Raw genomic sequence first — 19,783 nt, 5'->3', positions numbered from 1 at the left:
ACATAGAGCGAAATGACTCAAACAGGAAAAGGGTCTTGGCAAACAACTTATGGGCGTGTCAGCAGCCATATAAAAATAGGGACAACGAAATCGAAAGTATTATAACGTGTGCCTCAACATGGCTACTGCGCACCGTAAGTACCTATAACCACCACTCTTATTTGTGCTCTACTGATTATGTGCCTTGAGTTTTGACCTCATGTGTGACCACTTTTATTGCCCTCATAAAAAATATATTTTTTATATATATATATTTATAATACAGTATACTAAAAGGTTGATACCGTTTTAGTTTCGTTTATGACTACAATTACAGAGCAACCCTTGATAGTAAAGTCATGTCTTACGTGAATTTAGACTGCGTTAAAATAAAGCTATACGTTTATTAATCTTAACTTGTATTTAACAATACTTTGCCAACGTGTAGATTATGGCCGTATAACGCACAGTGTGGGATTTCATTATCCAGCAGACAAACCTAATACGTCACGTATTTATGGAAGCCCAATTCTGAAAGTAAAATAAAAAGGTAAAAAATAAAACAAGCCACTGATCCCCATGCGCACTTCCTATCTCATAATTTCGACTTTCTATCTCATAATTTCCATATTTATTTATATAGGTAATACTTATACTGTCTTCTAAACAGTTATTATTATTTATTTTTAAAGTGGACTTCCATTATTTGGTCACCATTTATTAGGTTTGCAACATGCCGTCACAGCTGAAAGTAGTTTTTAAAGATCGCTCAAATATTTTAAATATTTGATAATTATTAAATAGAAAATAGAACAACAACTCTGTGCTGACTCCAGGGATGTACTGAATATCCAGTATGTCCACCATGCCAGGAATATGAATACGTGTTTATGTCAACGTTGCATATGTGTTTTTTATTTATTTAGCCGAGTCCGATGAGGAAACCTCTTCTGGAAGTGAATCTGATGAGTCCCAAAGTGACGGAAACTCTGACGTAGAAACTGATCAGGTTTGTTCAAGTCAGCGTCTAATTTATAATAACACATAAAGCCATGAGAACTGATCTTAATAAACCCACTTAATAAACCGGGTCTTTACACATGTTCAGCTGCTGATGAGAGTTTACAGCCATCACGATACAATACACAACATAACTACACATTATGCTATACTTTTATTGTTCAGCATCATGGGAAAGAGGCCTGCAAGTATTACAACGGCAAGGGCTGCAAGGACGGTGATAAGTGCACTTACCTGCACATGTGCAAGTACGCCCTGAGAGGAAGCTGCCGCGACGGGTCCCAATGTAAGATGAAGCACCCGGGAGCTGAAGGAGAGTCCTCTGGTGGGAGCAACAAGGCTTTGGGCTGGTCCGCGCACAGTGGTGAGAGACAGGGTGAAAGGGACGGTCTTTCTTTCTGAGCGGCTGTAGCTTATGGGGATGAGTGATCGTCCCCTAACCAGAAGGTACACGGTTCGATCCCCGTTCTCCCCATTAGTTACACGTCGAAGTGTCCTTGAGCAAGACACTGAACACCCAGTTGTTCCCCGGGCGCTTCACTGCAGCTCATTGATCTTTAATAATTAAGGATGGGTTAAATAGGACAAATTTCATACATGTATATATAATATAACAATAAAATCCGATTTCATGTCTACTCTGCACATGCAAATTGCATGATTGTTAGTCCTAAAATAAGGAGCTTCCCTCTAAACTCATTCTCCATTTTCTTAAGGTTTGTATTTTATTTTGGAATTATTCCTCTCGAGACAAATGTGTGATTTTGAGTGACTGCGAGCATCACTTTTCACATTGCACGTAGTCTTTTGATCCATTATTGATATACAAATATGTTGAGTAGTGCAGCTTTAATGCCCCTTTTAGGAGTAAATTAAGAATTCACCGTTTCTGTTGTTCGCCGTCGAAATTTGCTCGATGGAAATGAAAAGTCCACATTTTTGTATTTTTTAAAAATTATTATCCCCAGGCTCGAAGCTCACCGACGGCCGACTCTACCAGTGGCAGCTCGGTAATGGAAATGGCTGGTTGGATGTTGGTAACGATCACATTCTCGAGGCCCAGTACTCGCTGCCCCACACCAAGGGCATCAAAATCTACAACACTAAATTCGGGTGAGAGATTTTTAAAAAACGCGTCCCGTGAACATTACCGAGGCGAAGACGCACGGAAACAGCTTGCTGACCTCTCTCTCTCTCTCTCTCTCTCTCTCTAGGGCGGTGAGTATAGATTTTAACAGGATGAGAGTGCTCCGAAAGAGCCTGAAAGTGAGACGTTTGGATGATGAGAAGACGGTGTGGATCTGGTACTGCACTCTGCGTCGTAAGTGGACCAAGTATGGAAACAAGGTAGACGGAGTTTAACAAGTCAAGCTTTCTTTCAGGGTCCCGTCCCGTCCCCCCCCCCCCCCCGAGTGTGACGCGGTTTGGGATTGAATGTATTTTTTTCTTCTTCTTCATTTCTCCGCAGGATTCGAAGGGCAACACCGGTCCCATAAAGAGCTACGACATAGAGAAGCAGTTCCAGAAGGACCCGTCCAGCTCTTACATGTTCACCGCCGGTGCCGATAAATTTGAGATTAAATTCAGAGGTGAGGCACACAGAATACTACATTTCCACACAAAGCTCATTGTTAGTTTCCTCTCATTTTCTTTTCGACGTTTGTCAGACATGCAACAGGTGACGGCAAAGAAGAAGAGGAAAGTCACTCGCCGACCGCTGTACCGATCAAAGTGAGTTCGGAGCTTGTTTAGGAGGGAGAACATGGGACGGGCGCGTTTCCCCCAAAATTTAATCCAGAATGTGGACGTTGTTGCAATTGCAGAGTTCCTTCAACAGCCTTGAATCTCCAGAATCTTTCTCTGACCGGCCAATCCAAGTGGCAGTTTGAGGGGGACAGTGGAGCGTGGCACGACTTCGAGGCCACGGTAAGTTCTCCGGCCTCCAGGCTGAGCCTGAGAAACGCGGTCCTTTTATATTTATTTTTTGGAATAAGAGATGAGCCGTGACGCCGTGACCCGGTTTCCGCAGGCCAGATGCTCCGTGGGCAGCGCCGAAATCGAGAGGAAGTTCGCGCAGAACCCCACCACCGGCATGACCTTCAAAGTGAAGGCAACCTCCTACAAGCTGGACTTTCAAGGTTGTGCACCTTACCGATAGCACTTTGTTGTTTAGCACTTTAGTAGCACTTAAATGGCACGTACGGATAGTACTCTGTAGTTTAACGTTATTGAAGAAATTGTACTTGCTTGATTCTTGTTGTTCTGAGTTTGGACTCATGGTTTAATGCACTTATTGTAAGTCGCTTTGGATAAAAGCGTCAGCTAAATGACATGTAATGTAATGTAATGTAAACACCGGGGTGAAAGAAAATGGCCGCGCTTTGTTTTACCGGTTCTCTGCTTACCATGCGAGTTATTAAATTAGTCCTTTAAAGGGACTTATTTGTTACCAATTTTTTTTTATACGTACAATAGAGACAGTTTGTTGTTTTGAGTTTCTCAGCAGTTCGTTCCCAGGTGAAAGAACCGCTAATTACGATGAATTCACGGTCCTTTTTAAAAATCGCACTCGCTCAGCTGTCCGCGAAGAGTGATCCTGAAAACACGATAAAGAGCATTTATTCATGTGTTTTGTGTTTCTCCCGCAGCGATGACCCAGCTCAACCTCAAGACCAATAAGCGTCGCAATATCAGGCGCGTGTGAGGACTTCGATTGGATCTCGTAGACCTCGTGAAGGAAGTCTACAAACAATCATGCAATACAATGTTAATGTTGATCTGCTGTTTACGATGCGGGCGTTCGGAGCACACTTTTTATTGTTGGTTCTACTTCGGCCTCTTTACGGCATTTAAGATGAGATAGAGGACTGTTTTTTTTTAAAAAACATGGTTGCCAGAGGGGACTGTGTCAAAAGGCTCCGGAGTTCATCAACCTGAACCTCAAAGCTGACCAACGTGCACACTGCCAAAGCAACGCTTATGTCAATATACCGACATTAGATATTATGCCATGTTAAGCTCAAGCTGCCGCATTTATTCATACTGCCACTTCTGATATAATAAAAAATATTTAGACCCCAATTCAAACAATACGATGCTGTCGTTGAGGTGTTTCACATCACATAGGTGCTCACATTATGCAATAAAGTTTTGCTTAAGATCCGAAGTCGTAAAATGCCTAAATGCCTGTATTTTAATGGAAATGAAGAAGTATTGCAAATAAAAAAAATGCATCAAATATATTTGTGTGTTTGTTTGTGTTTTGCCCTTCATTTGAATACAAATATATATATATATATATATATATATATATATATGTATATGCCCTGTTACCCTGTAAACACCGTAAAGTCACTTAACTGGGGCAATGACTATGAATAGACATAAGGAAGATCAAAATTAATGTTTGACTGTTTCTTGCATATATAATTACAAAAAATATCAAAGCTTCCTAATTAGGCTAAATGAATCATTATATAGTTGTTGACTAACTGCAGTTAAACTGAGATTGTGGTTTGGTTGTACATTGTATATGTACTCTTATGTTTTTAGGTTTGTTTCATAACATCTGCCTCTTGGGACTACAGATGAAAAATGGCCACGTGGCACATTTACAGAAATGAAAAAATCCGCGGGTCTGCGCGTGAGATCCGCGTGAGCGCGCCCGGCTGCCCCGAAACGAAAGTGAAACCTAAAATCCTCGCGAGATGATCGCCGTTCCCGAGTGAGAGTGGGTGAAGACGCTTTCAATGGACCCATAGCGTGTTTTTTGTTGTATTTCACGGGGTTTGCGCTCACGTGACGCGGCGTGTTATCCACGCAGCATGGTGAGTCCACGTCACGCAGCCACCTTTGGCCTAAACACGGAGTCTCTGTGACGTTAACGGGTGTTTGTTGCTTCCAGGAACCCGGAGAGGAGATGGACCAAAGCCAGCAGACTCCAGGTCGGTTTGACGTCTTAAGTTCTTTGTACCCGGATGTGTGCATCCAGCCCTTCAGCTGATCAGGACTGACCGTGTTCGAGAAGCTCATACGAGACTAATCTAAAGTGAAATCATTAAATATTACTTTAAAAAGTACGAGAGTGTGACTTCAGAACATATTTATGACGTGGTTTACTCATTGGACATGATGTCATTAACTTCCTTATTTTGTTTGTGTGTTATTATCTTTAAAAACATGGCTGCCCACAGGTCAGGCAGGTGACGTGGTCTAACTTATTATGTGTTTTACACCTGTACCAGACAGTTAAGACTTAGTGTCATTAAGCATTAAACTGGCTTCTATAGTTGGCCATTTGTCAAATCCATTAACACAAATGCCTAATAAGCTCCCATATTCTTTTGTTTTACAGTCAACGGGAAACATTATGAGTGGCAGCTGTCACATGGACCTCAGTGGCTGCCGATTGACAACGACCATGTGATCGAGACCCACTACTGCCAACCTGGAGCCAAAGGAATCACCATCCACATGTGCCACAAGTCAGTGTTGTTTCAACTTTTCTTGTAAATTTGATGACAATCCTAGAAAATGTGTCTCGGTGTTCAGGTATTTCTATTTAGGAAGCACTAAAAGATTATATTTAATTATTTGCAGTATAGTTGTCGGAGCTATTTATTTGATATTAGTATTTAGTTATTTTATTCACAAGTGGTATTCGTTTAATTATTCTCGTTGTTTGCTTATTTAGGGTAGATTTCTTTGATATATTAGGATAGCTTTTTTCTTTTGTTGTTGCTGTTGTTGTCGAGATATTCTTTTGGCTGCGTAAACCACAAACCCACGGTGCGTCAGTGGCAATTTGATTTAAGTTTGTGTTTGATTTATTGGACAAATGGCCACTACAATATAGTATTTAGTTAATTAAGGGAATAAACGTGTCAATTGAAGCTGATTGGTGACAAATAATGATATTTGGAAGATGAATATCACTGCAATCGAAACAAAAACATCATAATCACATGCGTCTCCACAGGCAGGTGCACATAGACTTTGATAAGTTAGAGACTCAGACTGCAGGTCTGGGGGTCCAGAGACTCAGCCTCCTCCCTCTGGGCCAGACGGAGGACGTAGGCTGGTACTTCAGAGACGACCAGCTGTGGCGTGAATACGGATCCACGGTGAGGGAGATCTGGAGCATCGGCCCTGATTTTGACTCCCTTGGGGTTTTCACACTCTTGAGCAGTCCTCTCTCTTCTCGTCCTCAGAGCTCCGGCACGTCGTCCTCCTCGGTCGGCAGCGGAGACGTCGAGCGTCAGTTCGCCCTGAACCCTCGGGGAACCTTCAGCTTCACGGTGGGCTCCACGGGCTACACGCTGGACTTCTCCAGTGGGTGATATTCCTTTCATGATGCCCCCGTTCACGTCAATGAATCTGTCTTTTACACACCGAAATCCAACCGGTTTTTTCCGGTTTTTTTGCAGCCATGACACAAACAAACTGCGTCACAGGCCTGCGCAGGAATGTGCGAAGGCGTCCAAAATTCACTTCCAACACGGGGAGGTGAGACTTTCCATCTGGGAGGAGAAAAAAAAGTGTAAAATGTTCATTGCTTGCATCCTGTATAAAAGTTTTTTTTTTTTGTTTTTTTTGCAGCGTTCACGCCAGCTCAGTTTCCTCCTCCCAGCTCACTGACGGAGGCTACAAGTGGGAGTTCATGGGAGACGAGGGGAAGTGGACTGAATACGAAGCACATGTAAGTGGGGCATCGAACGCCCGGTAGTTGTGGCAGAAAGTTGGAAATTAAAAAAAAGTTTGAATTAAACTTTCAGACAGAAACTTTTACGTTGCGCTACGTATTCGTGTGCTTTTTTTTAAAGATATTTTTGAAATATGCATCTTATTTAGATGCATTTCTTCCTCTATCCGGTGGACTTATTTGTGCTCATTTCTGCGTAGATATGTTCTTTTGACAGCGCTGCCATCGAGAGACACTTCCAGCAGAATCCACAAGGCCAGCTGCACTTCCGGATCAAGAGACACTCGTACATGCTGGACTTTTCAAGTAAGGAACGCGCGACGCCGTTCCTCCGCTCAAACATAACGGCAGTATCGAGCGCTATTAAAAACTCTGTGTGCGCTGGTTTATCATAGAAATGTGTCAAGTCAACGACAAACTCGGGACGGAAAGAGCAGCGAGGAGGACTGCCGACGACGGGAGTCAACGGAACAGCAGGTCAGGAGGAACATTTCCCCTTAAAAAAAAAAACATAAGAAAGGAAGTTCTGTCTAAGGGGTACATGAATTTCCCAAGTTCAATTTGAAATATTATGAAATTGGTTTGGGGTTTTGAATGAGATGAGTTTCTTGAAAAGGTAAAAAACAACATCCCTTAAAACACTTTCATTTGAAAACTCGTCGTGACCCTTCCCGTAATTTACTTGACTAATGTTATATCTATTGTTGCGTTCTCCGTTCTTCAGTTCGGGCACAGGACCACGATGGCAATTTCAAGATAACGGTGGAATTTGGAAAGATTATTCCGAAGGAAGCAGCATCTCCAGTCAGGACATCGAGCTCCAGTACCGGCAGAACCCATCAGGCACCGTGATGTTTACCACCAAAAGCTTCAGCTATGAGCTAAACCTCTCAGGTGAGCTGGACACAGTAATGGATCGATCTGTATATCAAAGTTCAGATTTACTAAAAGTCTTATCTTTTGCAGCCATGAGTCAGAAGAACCTGTCCACGAGCACCAGCAGACCTGTGCGACGACTTCACCAGTGAGACGACAAAAGGGTCGGAGGTCAACCCAATGTTGAATTATTCAGTTTGGTTTTTCACAAGCTTCCTCATCTCTTTTTGTGAGATATTATTAATATATACTTAACATTTTAATCTTTAAAAAAAAATATATATATATATATATATATATATATATATATTTCCCTCTCTTGTTAAAGTAAGGGAAATAACTTATTATAAAATAAAAAATTAATTATTGGGGAAACGACCTTCACGTCTAATTTACCTTGAAACCAATGTTTCATATAAGTGCCTATTTTAAAATGCATCTCAAAATGTTGAGTCATGAATACTATCAGAGCACTTGAAATGTTTACCTTTTGACAAGATACCTCTCTTAACAGTAAACCAAAGGATGTTAACTTTGACGTTGCATTTAATACTGCCAACTAATTAAATGTACATCTTAAAATGTTCGCTCACACTGCCATGTAATCATCTCCTTTCTAAATTAAAGTTGCATGCACCCCCCCCACCCCCACCGTCTGGTGTCGTGTTCTCAAGCCATCACACAAATAACGACGACCGTCCGAGGGCGTTGGATTGTGTACTTTTCTTTATATGTACAGGTTTTCATTGAACCACCTCAGAGGCCAGCGCCTCGACACACAACACAAGGGCCACACTACACGTATATCGACAGTGGTATACAAACAGTCTCGTAGAAGAATAAGCTTTTAGTTCTCTGCTTTGGGGGTTCTGACAGAACGAGGTTCCAGTCGCAGAACCGGGGAAACCGGCAACCCTGTAGAGTCCAGTTCACGAGCGAGTGCCCGCTGCCGTGTGGGCATCGCGACACAAAGACCCGAGTGGATCCAGTAACAGGCGATACGCGTTAATGGCAGTCGCTGTCCAAAGAAACACAGTGGGGACCGAGGGGCATCCGACAACCCCAAAATGGTGCGCTTCTCGTTCAAAGAAATAAAGTAAAGATTTCCAAATGATTAGATTTGAACGTTCTGCTGGCTGCACCAGTGTGATTATTGGAGGTCGGTGGAGATGAAGTGAAAGGACACGTTGGCGGCCGCTCGAGCCAATCGCCGCGCACCCTTAACAACCGGGAAGGATTATTGCACACGACTCATCTAAGGCCTCTTAACCGTTATCACGAAGACATACAAAAAAAAAAAAAGAAAAGACAAATCCAAAGCCCTCACGGAGCACTCCATCTTTAAATAACTATATATTTACACTTCATACTCATATTCCACCAGCACAGTTCCTCAGACTAACTAGTGCCGAAATCAAAATATGTTGTAATAATCTTCATCATTGTATGAAATGTGTCTACTGAAGTGGTGGATTTTTCGAGACCCCTCAAAAGAGCAAATCCAGCTGAATGTGTGACATGAAACTTCATGGAATCATCGTTGGAAAAAGATGCTAATAAAATTGAAAAAAAAAATCTAACTTTAGCTCTTCCGTGGTCATGATTAGTAACATGCAACGAAGCAAAAACATCTGAGACGCAAATGCCAGACAGCTGATTAAATTGGAAAATATTAATACTTGGAGTACCAGATGCCTGTCTGTCAAGGCGTCGCCTTGTTAGAAAGACACTGCTGTAAAAGCTGCTTCACACATCTTATAAGACACTGATGAATCATTCATACTGCATTCACAGATATCGACAAGAGATGAAAAGGTTGTCAACCCACTGAGACCAGACTAAGCTAACCCTTCCCTTTTCAACACGCTTGCTTTAATGTCAAATTAGAGAAGCGTCCTAGAGGAGCGTCCTAGAGGAGCGTCCTAGAGGAGCGTCCTAGAGGAGCGTCCTGAAGGAGCCTCCTGGAGGAGCGTCCTGGAGGAGCGTCCTGGAGGAGCGTCCTGGAGGAGCGTCCTGGAGGAGCGTCCTGAAGGAGCCTCCTGGAGGAGCCTCCTGAAGGAGCGTTCTGCAGGAGCCTCCTGGAGGCAGATCAGTGGATGCAGGCTTGTCAGTGCTACACTTCAAGCTACCACCCACGCTTAAGACATTTTGTTTGTTTTTACGCCAACTCTCTGATCACATTAGACATGCAACCAATCCTAAAATAGTCTGGAGAGGCGATACAGATACAGAAGACTGAAACTGAGCAGATGTGAAGCCATTTTTTTTTTTTCCCTTCTTTGTTCTGTCTATTTTTTGGGGCGGGGGGCGATTCTGATGCAACTGGTTCAGGAAGTGAAATCCACTCATTCATTCATGATATGAACACAAAACCTTCCTGACTATATATATATATATATATATATATATATATATATAGCGAGTTGGGATTAATCTCAACCCCCAACGACATTTGGACTTTCCCAAGAACGTCAAGTACAAAATAGTAGGAAACCCGTCAGCATGTAAAGAACACAGCAAAGAGGAAGAAGTTCCCGCCTCAACCTTTTGTCCCGTCTGGTCAAGTAGAAATGGAATTCAGGTGCAGGTCAATATGCCAGCTGAAAGTGAGTGAGAGTCAGAATTGATACCAGGTAATATTAAAAATACAGACAGCAACACCCTGGAAAGGATTGGAAACCCTCACATTCAACCAGCGCCTCGGTCTGAGAGAGTTCAAGGCTCTTCTGTCCAACATCATTAAAAGAATATACCTAACCTGGCATCTTTTATTTATTCTGTTTTGTTAAATTTAGCCAAACAAGTCTTTGAGATCATTGTTGACAGATGCGCTATGTTTAATTCCACTTTGGTTGGGGCTAGGGGCAGCAGCGGGTTGAGAAAAGTTCTGCGGGCTGAAAAAAGGGTTTGCCTGCATCCCGAACCCGCTGGGCACTCCTCCCATTCCCACCGGCGCGCCCTGCATCTGCATCGGAGTCTGAGCGTTGGGGGCCGAACCGTACTGATTGAGCCACGGGGTGTTGGTGCCAGGTGAAGCCTTTGGACCCATTTGGCTGAGGGTGACTTTGGTCTGGTTGGGGGTAAAAAGACTGTCCAAGGCCGACAAGTCGGGGGCTTTATGCGTCTGCCCAATGGGTCCTTGACTCTGCGTGAGGGCTCCAAAGTTTGGGGTGCTGGTGGTGGAGGCCATCCCACCGTAGTGGCCGGGGCCCGTGGGCCGCATGCCCATCCCCATGCCGCCCGTCTGAAAGCCCATGGGCGGGTTGAAGCCGTTGGAGACCGGGGCGCCCATTGAACCCATCATGGGGCTGGAGGAGGGGAAGGTGGAGACGGTGGTGCCATGCACTGGGGCTGGCCGCGCCGTGTTGGCCAAGGACATGCTGTTTAGAGATGCCATGCTGTTGAGCAGGCTGCTCGTCAGATCCTTCGTCTGCAGCAAAAAAAAAAAAACACACGGGATAAGATTCATCAAACACGCCAGAGCTGTTGGCGCACGCGTTTGTGTACACAGCCGTTTCCAGGCGTTACCTTTGCGTTGGTGGTGTTGGCTGCTTTGATGCTCTGTGGCGCTAATGGCTGCTGGTTCCTCAGTTTGGCTGCATGCTCCTGCTCCTTAGCCAATCGCTGCTTCTCCTCCAGAGTCAGGGACATCTAGGGAGGAGAGAGAGAGAGAGCATGAACAAATTGGATACATGCTTAATGGCCAAAAAGGTGAAGATTTTGTTTCCATACTCTATTAGGCTGTGGGGCTGCTGCAGATCCATTCTCTTTCCCATTAACCCCTGTGCTGCCAAAGATATCGTCAATCTGAAAGAAAGAAAACACGTTGATACATGGTTTCTAACACACACACGCACAGAAGTCATGGTTTCTGAGACATGTACTTATACGGGCATACAGATATGTTAAAACGCTTCTGGGACCTATTTCTGACCTTCGCCTATATATATATATATATATATATATATATATATATATATATATATATATATATATATATATATATATATATATATATATATATATAGGGGAGACACTCTCTGACGCAGGCCCCAGACGCCTATGCCTATATATATATATATATATATATATATATATATATATATATATATATATATATATATATATATATATATATATATAGGCGAAGGTCAGAAATAGGTCCCAGAAGCGTTTTAACTTAAAAAGGGTAAGTACCTGCGGGAAAACCATTTACAGATAACATAATCTAAGTATCTGAAAAAAGGTTTATTCTGAGGTTCCAGAGTGGGAGGTGTTACGGAAGAGAGAGCTCCAATAAGGTGGTTTACAATTAGAGAGCCGCGCCCTATATAGGCTTCAACCAAGTGCTATTCAGAGACTGAGATGCTCTGCGAGAAGGAGGAGAATTAACCACGCCCGGAAACAAAATAACTAGAGCCGTTCTTAAGACATCAAACTACCCGCAAGGTTTAATACATAAAAAGGTATAAGAATCCGGATCTAAATGAACCAAGTCTGTTTTATAGAGTTTGTATAAGAAGACAACCTTTCGTTTCCTCGACAAAGCAAACCAGCTTAGAAGAGACTAATAACGTTCAACTTTTGAATACTGGACTGAAAAACGAAGGAAACGAAGGATTAGCTCAGAATAAGTGTTTTGTGTTTGACGCCGCCGCCGCAAAATATACCCATTATGTCATGAAATCGACCTCTCACCTGGTTGCTACTGCCGGGTGGGCTCGTGGTCTTCTCTGACGGGCCCCCTGGGTTTGAGATGTTTATACTCCTGTTCCAAGACACACACACACAATGAACAACATCAGACGGTGAAAAGGAATTTGAATAGAGACATGTATACACGCCCGGTTAGTCATCCCATTGTCATATTCATGTGGCCGGTATCAAATGCTATTAGATGTTAGAGCTAATTTGTATAAAAATGGACACGTATTTGTATAACCATTACATATTTAGTCACTGAGAATACAAATTGTGAAAAAGTGATTTGTTTTTTTTAAAAAAGGCACCTCTGCTGCTCCTGCATGATGTGCAGCTGCTCCAACTTGGTCTTGTGTTCAGTCTCCATGCGACTCAGCATGTCCCGAATCACCGCCATGAAGGAGTTAAACTGAAATATGGAATATATAAAATAATACCAGATAAGAACTAAAACAGGAGGAAGATATAATGCGATTTTCACAGATTTGCAGGTGAACAAAATGTAAAAGTATGCTGTGTCGTACCTGGTTAAGGTTGAGGTGGTTGTCTATACTAAGAGAGACCAGGTGGGGCAGGCTCTTGGCGGCCAGGTGGTCTTTGGGGATGCCCAACTTCTTGTGGCTGAAGGTGCACTTATAGATTCCTAAAGTGGGCAGTGGGAAAAGACAAATAAGCGATCCTCAAGTGTTTGAACCGCATGAGTAAAAAGTCGAGCTCGTCCACTTTATTTACCCAGAATGCCCATGAGTACTGCTGGTTCTCTGGAGGGGATCTGTTGTAGGAAGGGCAGGATCTCTTCGAGGACAAACCACTTGTCGAGATATTCCAAAATCTTCCCCAGGCACACCAGAGAGTTCACTCGTACCTGTCCAGTGGCAAAGGAAGATGCGTGCATAGACAAATTCAGAATGCATAGAGAAACATTTCAGTTGGTAAAAGTTAAGCGTACAACCGTGTCAGAGAAGGACGAGGCCACAAGTAGAGACAACTTAAAAAAAAAAGGCTTAACTACAGAGGAAGAAATACAATTTTTTAAAAAAGCATAGGCTGACGATGATGGAGACTCACAGCAAGCGAAGAGGTCTGCAGGCAGGCTGATTTGACTCGAGGGATGAGGGAGTTCTTCATGGACGGGTACTCAATCAGGTTGGCAAACGTCGGGATGATGTTCAGGCACAGCTCCTGCTCAGACACAGATAAGACGTTATTAGACATGACATCTCTGTGATGCCAAGAGCATTAATTTTCTGTCAACAACAAAGAGTTCAAGGTTTGTGGAATATATGTATAATTAATATATAGTGTAAGACTTTAAACCCTGCCCTCTTGTACCTGGATCTGTACAGAAGGGGCTTCCAGCGCTCTGTAGACCATAGGAAGCACGTTGTTCTTAATGTCCTCCGAGGGTGTCTTGGTCAACAGGAGGTCCATCTTCTGCAGGAATATCAGCAGGATCTGCACAGCACGGGGAGCCCAGTTAGGAATACAAGAGTCAAACGCTTGATGCCATGTTCGACAAATGGTTAAAGTAGGAAGTGGAGTATAACGGGGTGGCTGCTTTAGTGTAGCGTCTAGCACTACAGACAACACAAAACGCACAGACGAGCTCATGTGACTGGGGCTTATTCACAGCAGAGACCACTCACCATGTTACTAGCCTGAAGAAGCATGGAAAGAAAAATACAGAGAGAGAGAGACTTGATGAAGAGGCAGAACAAAACCCAAAACAGAGCATGCTCTTTAGTCATATTTACTTACTCTCATGAATAAATCTCATTACACACAAACGTCAAAAAAGGGAGAAAATGCCATGCAAAGATTAAATCCCACCATAACCTGAGTGAATGTCCTTACTTCTATCTTACCAGCGCATGCTCAGACTACTACAGTAATGTTGAGCTGTTGAACACTGTACGTGGGCGTCTACCTGAATAGGCTCCTGCTGCTTGAAAACGGGCGTGAGGTCAGGCATGATGAGACGGACGTACTCCTCCTTGGTGCACTCCTCCGCGATCAGCAGCACGTTGGGCAGCACGAAGGGCACCATGTCCGGGTTGACGAACTCGGAGGTAAGCGCCGGCAAGATGCGATACACCACCACTCTCTGGAGAGAAAGAAACAGCGGAAAAAAATGGAATACAAAAGAGGAACCAACTGAACAACATATATTTCTAAGAAACAGACCTCGACCTTGTGTTTGAGTGTTTCTACGACACAACTAAACAGAGAGCATGTGAAAAAAAAAAAGAGAAGAGCGCTGTCAACCGATACAGGAAACAAAATCTGAAAAATGTCTATACCTGCGCTCTCATATTTTAACGGTTTAGCTCACTCTATTGATAAACAGCTTGTTTCTTATACAAGATGAAGGAGAAAGTACCTTGGGTAGTTTGGGCAGGATTTTGGGGAGGCTTTTGTAGAACTGAGACTTCTGAAGGTTGTCCCTCTGGAAGAGGGAGTCAAAGTACTGCAGGGTTACAGCACCCACGTCGTCAAAGAATGGAATCTGAATTTTACAACAAAAAAAAGAAGAAAAAAAAGATAGAATAATTTTGTTTCTTTGTCAAAGACCATGAAAATAAGCCGTTGCTTGTCTCTTCGAGCGCGCCGCGGCGATTCAAACCTTGGTCATCTGGTCTGCATCCGGTCGGACGTTGGGTGTGATGCTGAGCAGCATCTTGACGTGCTCCCTGACCTCCTCTGGGATCTTGTTTAACACTGCTGGACTTATGCTGCTCAGCTACAATTGAAAGAGATAGGAAGCATGGAAGAGGACAGAGGAGAGGAGAATAAAACCAGTGTTTGATAAGTAAAAGTAACACACTCTAGAGCTATTCTTAAAAATCGAGTCACACTTTGAGCACTTGAATTTGAGCAGAGGTGAGCACGGGGAGGAGGAAAAAATAAATAAAGCTTGCGTGTCAAGAAAGTATTTGCATGGCCGTGTATTGTCATTTTTGTACTGTTTTGTCTCTCCAGTCATTCGTCAAGCTCTCCCACGTGGGGCGCACCTCCACCCACCTGGTCCAGCTGCCTGCTGAAGCTCTTGAATATGTCATGCTTGTTGACTTGGAAAACAGGCTTGCCCTCGTTGAAGACGGCATGCATGACCACGCCCAGTGAGTACATGTCGGAGGCGGAGTCACAGCTGACGGACAGGATGTACTCGGGGGCCAGGTACTCAGGGTTGGGGAGGCACAGCGGAGGGAGATTGGGCTCCCACTCTTTACACGTGTACTTAGGCTGAAGAGGAGGAGACGGCATGAGAATATGAAGACGTGGTATTTTTGGGAGTGCATATTGAAGGCGGTGAGCTCGGGAACAAGACGGACTGTACTGAAAGTAGCAAACAGTCTGCAAACACACCTCAACATCCGAGGGGTTGATCGTGGAGATGCTGAAGTCGAAGCCCATGATCTTCCAGGATCCGCTCTTGTTGAGGATGATGTTTTCTGGAGACAAGTTGCCGTGGACCATTTTCACCCCGCTGTGGAGAAAAGTCAAACCCTCCGAGATCTGAAGGGAGAAAAATAAATAAGTGTCGGTTTTGATATGAAAGGAAACAACGCATCTGTGATGACAACGGGTTTATTTCACGGTTGCTGTATTAGACATTGGAGGCATTTTCTAGGTCCATCCAGCCATAAATGATTTCCCTTCAGTATCGGGCTGGACAGGATAGTACAGGTATTTCTGCACAGTTGTAGAGAAAGATCACTAATATCAATAGTATTATACTATTCGTAGAATTAGGATTATTGTGGTGGGATTGAAACATTTCCAATAATTCCAGTCAAGATGTCAAAGTAAAAAAAAAAAAATTTTTTTTTTTTTAAAGATACCATTTCCAAAATTCATGACATGATTTTATCTGATGAAATATTCAGCTTCAATCCATATTTGTTGTCATTAAAGCTTTCAAAAACAACTGACAGATGCAAAACCAAAACACAGAAAATCAACCCTGTTCTGAAAACTGTAATGAGAGATGTAAGTTTCATAGCCGGTGTGCATACATGATCGATATATCACAAGGTTATATATTTTTTTTCAGACAAAAAAACAAAAATAAGGACTTGGTGTGCCTCAACTCATCTAACCAGGATTTTGTTCAAGGAGAAGGATGACGTAGACTTAAAAAAATATTTGCTCCAGACATACTTCAGTAAAGAAGAAAACCAATGTATATGAATGTGAGAAAAAACAAAAGAAAATACCACTGAAAGGTGAGTCTTGAGATGGAGCTGGTTCAACTGGCTTTGAGAACTCATAGAATATGAATGCATATTGGAATTCGAGACTACGTGGTACTTAAACGTACCAGACAACTAACATTTAGTGGGCTCAATAAAACAAACAAAGTTTCAAGGACTCAGTATCCATCTGACAGTGTGTTGGGGTTAAAGGGGGGCAAAGATTATTACATAGCAACAAATCGGTAATACAAAAATAACCCTTAGCTGCAGCTTTACAGCGAGTAAGCTGCACTCTTACCTGTAGCAAGCCATACTTGGTCTCCACGTCGTAGAGTTTGTACTCCTTGATGTCATTGGGAATGGGGCTGGGCAGGTTGTCCCACTGGCCCAGAACATTGGCCAGACTGGCGAAGACCGGCTCTGTACAGAACGCCAAGCAGTCTCTGAGGGCCACATACAGAGATAACGTCGGTATAATAATAATAATAATAATAATAATAATAATAATACATTTAGTTTAATTATTCTTGAACAGAGAAGGGACAAAAAGCAACATGAGCGAAGACAAAAATAGAGCTAGCTTCCCTGGCTGAAAGTTTAATAAAAGACAAAATGGTAAAAACAAAAACAGAAAGTAAGCGCCTGACAGCCTCAACCTTATCTCAGCCTCAGGGTCCATAAATTAATCAGGGTTCTGTCTACGGAGTCTTTTGATCAGGACGAGCTTCAGCTCATATATGCACAAACAGAGGCAGACAAATACATTTGTTATGTAACTTTCCCCTTGAATGTCAAGCCCTCCCACCCCCCCTTTAAGCTGTAGCTCCTTCATTTTGCCCTTGATACCGGTGTTTGTTTGGGTGTGCGTGTGCGTGTGCTTGTGCGTGTTAATCACCGTGACTCTTCAAGAGGATGCTGCACCGTCAGGAGACGGGGGTGACGCAGTCTGGTCAGTTGTTGCACCCCTTTTTTCAGCGAATCAACGATTTGGTCCTTCTCGAATTTCTGATACTTATCGATCATCTTCTTATCGAACACAAACACCGCTACTTCCTGGACGGTCGAAGACAAACAACGAGGTACTGACATTAGTTTATCGAGCCCTATTTATACTCTTGGTGATGGCACTTCTCACTTCTAGTTAAACTTTTATGAACTGCGAGCGGGTCTGGTCAGTGGGAGGATATTAAAACACACAAACCTGTTTAGTTGACTTCTTGGTGCCATTGTAGATCCTCCAGCACAAGCCAGGACCCCCGCTGGCAATATGTCGTCCAACCTCAAACTCCCGTGTCACCGGGTTTCCCATGACAGCGCTGGTGACATCCGCCGTCACCTTGGTGACGGTGCTTTTCAGCTTGTTCAGCATAGACTCCATGTTCGCGCTTGACCTGGCAGCTGAAGGGAGAGAGGTGGATCACGAACCACCCAGGACAGGTGAGGAAGAGAAATACTGTTTCTAAAGCAGACAGTCAAATGTCAAAACAACGGTAGTTTGCAATCACTGAAAGCGTAACTCTATCGAGCCAAGCAAAACCCTTTCAACAATCCTTTTTTGAACCCTTGCACATCAAAGTGCCCAGCGGCATCCTGCCTGTGCTGGCTGAGGAGAATAAGCACTGTAACGGCCCAAACTGTCCCCTGAAATAAAACATGACTCAGAGCAAACACAGCCACTCCACATTAAGGCTCTCTTTCAAAATACTTCAGAGTGACTTGAAAGCATGTTGGGCAACAGGAAGTCAGACAAAAAGGGAACATGGCTGACAGCTATATTGCCAATTTATTTTCATGTGAACAGTTTCTTCTGGGTTTTAAGCGGGCTCCAAGCACTTTGATGTTTATTTCACTGCAACGGCGCTGAATTGAGATGCACAACATACAGTATGCATTATTCATTCCGTATAGGTTGCCGCATAAAAATTAAAAAAAACCTAAAGCATGAGTATAAATGGATCAAAGCACAAATTAATTTTAATCCAAATTTGAAGACCCTTGCCAAATCTGTTGCCCTCTACACAGCACAGTCACTTACGCAGCCAGTCAGAGAAATATGAAATGCATCAATAAGCGTAGCTCAATCTGATGCTTTGTTAATGTGTATGCGTGCCAATCATTCGGTACAACAGCCAGGTCTACCTGAGCCAAACCTACAATACATGCAGATTAAGAACTCAACTGCAAGAGAATCACACTAGTGCGGTATGATAACTATATCTGTGCTCAATATTTACTCAGTGATGGACAGATGGCCTGAGTGCAAACATTCACACCAAAGTAAGATACCAAATGAAAATCTATAGATAGCAAGGCCTAACAATTAAAATATATGCAATTTAATTATACACCCCCCCCCCCACCCACCCGGCCTTAGGCTGTTTAAAGCGCGTCATCTGCAACAGGTAGAGCGATGCATTTGCTAATGATTTCCGCTGTGGCGTAATTTCTTTAACGTCTTGCACGTCTCGAACTCACAACAATCTGTCAACGTCACGAGCTGCTTGACGAACCGAGGTAAAATAAGAGTAAAATAAGACCAGACAGTTTATCGATGCCGTCTCTAGCGCAGTTGTGCTCAGACAGGCTCGCCGTGGGAAGCCACGCAACCATTTTAACGTCGGGTCGGAGCATTTAAATGGTGTATCTGTCGCTCAGCGTGACTGTCAAACAGCCTGACGTTAGCTAAGTTAATCGCGTTGTTTAGCCTGCGCGCGCACACGCGCATCCAACACTAGCACAGCAATGGGACGCTTTCGTCAAGCGTCTAACAGCGAGCTTCCCAGTCCTTCTTTTACACTCACATGTCGGTCTCTAGGAGGCTGACATCATCGTGGCGGTCTGCTGGCTACCACGGAATACTTTTTTGACGCAAACATACCGCGGTAGCTACCAAACCCAAGCTATCTTCCCTAACAATGCGCAAAGTAGACAGTGACGTTAGTCCTCAACGCGACAGTCAGGGAACCTCCGGCTACGTACCTCGATATAAAGTGGACTCTCCCTCGTATGTCTTATTATTCACTGGCTCTCAGCTGCACCGCAGTCAGTAATGGCTGAGAGACAGAGCCCCCATGTCTTCCAGTGGCATACGATACGCGGTAACGTTAGCTTAGTGCGCTAGTGAAAGAGCAAACCCTACTTCCGGGTTGTCAGGTGGGTTGACGTCATCGGCGGCGTTGCTGTTTCGCAGCCTCGAGTCTCTGGATTCCCAGTGCACGCAAACGCACAGGATTTTTTTTTTGTGTGTGTCCCAGTTGCGAAACAAATGAGGCAGTATTGCAAAAGTAGTCATGACCAATTGTGTGTTCTA

General features: G+C 43.5%; 3 protein-coding genes across 3 annotated transcripts; 2 read left to right on the top strand and 1 right to left on the bottom strand.

The window, feature by feature from the left end:
• Positions 1 to 46: 46 nt before the first annotated feature.
• On the top strand, positions 47 to 4,080 carry si:ch211-244b2.4 (uncharacterized protein LOC541512 homolog). Its single transcript, XM_034526711.1, has 10 exons — positions 47 to 134; positions 906 to 988; positions 1,165 to 1,363; positions 1,968 to 2,112; positions 2,214 to 2,346; positions 2,468 to 2,588; positions 2,667 to 2,730; positions 2,823 to 2,925; positions 3,029 to 3,137; positions 3,648 to 4,080. Exons 1-10 carry the CDS (start codon positions 119 to 121, stop codon positions 3,701 to 3,703), a joined length of 1,029 nt encoding a protein of 342 aa, XP_034382602.1. The 5' UTR covers positions 47 to 118; the 3' UTR covers positions 3,704 to 4,080.
• Positions 4,081 to 4,679: 599 nt separating this feature from the next.
• Positions 4,680 to 8,221, top strand: si:ch211-244b2.3 (uncharacterized protein LOC557230 homolog). Its single transcript, XM_034525807.1, has 11 exons — positions 4,680 to 4,826; positions 4,904 to 4,943; positions 5,354 to 5,483; positions 5,978 to 6,122; positions 6,210 to 6,330; positions 6,426 to 6,504; positions 6,598 to 6,697; positions 6,901 to 7,006; positions 7,096 to 7,177; positions 7,425 to 7,594; positions 7,667 to 8,221. The coding sequence occupies exons 1-11, from the start codon at positions 4,824 to 4,826 to the stop codon at positions 7,726 to 7,728; spliced, it is 1,038 nt and encodes a 345-aa protein (XP_034381698.1). The 5' UTR covers positions 4,680 to 4,823; the 3' UTR covers positions 7,729 to 8,221.
• A 63-nt stretch (positions 8,222 to 8,284) lies between these two features.
• On the bottom strand, positions 8,285 to 19,643 carry scyl2 (SCY1 like pseudokinase 2). The gene is made up of 18 exons (XM_034525802.1): positions 19,453 to 19,643; positions 17,675 to 17,871; positions 17,369 to 17,526; positions 16,772 to 16,916; positions 15,644 to 15,793; positions 15,299 to 15,520; positions 14,901 to 15,017; positions 14,658 to 14,783; positions 14,205 to 14,381; positions 13,610 to 13,732; positions 13,346 to 13,459; positions 13,010 to 13,142; positions 12,802 to 12,920; positions 12,586 to 12,686; positions 12,275 to 12,344; positions 11,309 to 11,383; positions 11,105 to 11,227; positions 8,285 to 11,006 (listed from the first exon to the last, which is right to left on the bottom strand). The coding sequence occupies exons 2-18, from the start codon at positions 17,849 to 17,851 to the stop codon at positions 10,368 to 10,370; spliced, it is 2,769 nt and encodes a 922-aa protein (XP_034381693.1). The 5' UTR covers positions 17,852 to 17,871; positions 19,453 to 19,643; the 3' UTR covers positions 8,285 to 10,367.
• Between the last annotated feature and the right edge of the window lie 140 nt (positions 19,644 to 19,783).

This window comes from Cyclopterus lumpus, chromosome 23 (assembly GCF_009769545.1).
Source record: "Cyclopterus lumpus isolate fCycLum1 chromosome 23, fCycLum1.pri, whole genome shotgun sequence".
NCBI classification, from domain to species: Eukaryota; Metazoa; Chordata; class Actinopteri; order Perciformes; family Cyclopteridae; genus Cyclopterus; species Cyclopterus lumpus.
This window is presented reverse-complemented; position numbering and strand designations above follow the sequence as displayed.

Coding starts and splice junctions, on each gene's coding strand:
- si:ch211-244b2.4 (XM_034526711.1), top strand. Junction 989..1,164: donor CTGACGTAGAAACTGATCAG/GTTTGTTCAAGT, acceptor TTTATTGTTCAG/CATCATGGGAAAGAGGCCTG. Junction 2,731..2,822: donor CGACCGCTGTACCGATCAAA/GTGAGTTCGGAG, acceptor TTGCAATTGCAG/AGTTCCTTCAACAGCCTTGA.
- scyl2 (XM_034525802.1), bottom strand. CDS start 17,851: ATGGAGTCTATGCTGAACAAGCTGAAAAGCACCGTCACCAAGGTGACG. Junction 12,345..12,585: donor ATCATGCAGGAGCAGCAGAG/GTGCCTTTTTTA, acceptor GTCTTGGAACAG/GAGTATAAACATCTCAAACC. Junction 11,228..11,308: donor CAGCCCCACAGCCTAATAGA/GTATGGAAACAA, acceptor TCTCCTCCCTAG/ATGTCCCTGACTCTGGAGGA.
- si:ch211-244b2.3 (XM_034525807.1), top strand. Junction 5,484..5,977: donor ACCATCCACATGTGCCACAA/GTCAGTGTTGTT, acceptor GCGTCTCCACAG/GCAGGTGCACATAGACTTTG. Junction 6,123..6,209: donor GGCGTGAATACGGATCCACG/GTGAGGGAGATC, acceptor TCTCGTCCTCAG/AGCTCCGGCACGTCGTCCTC.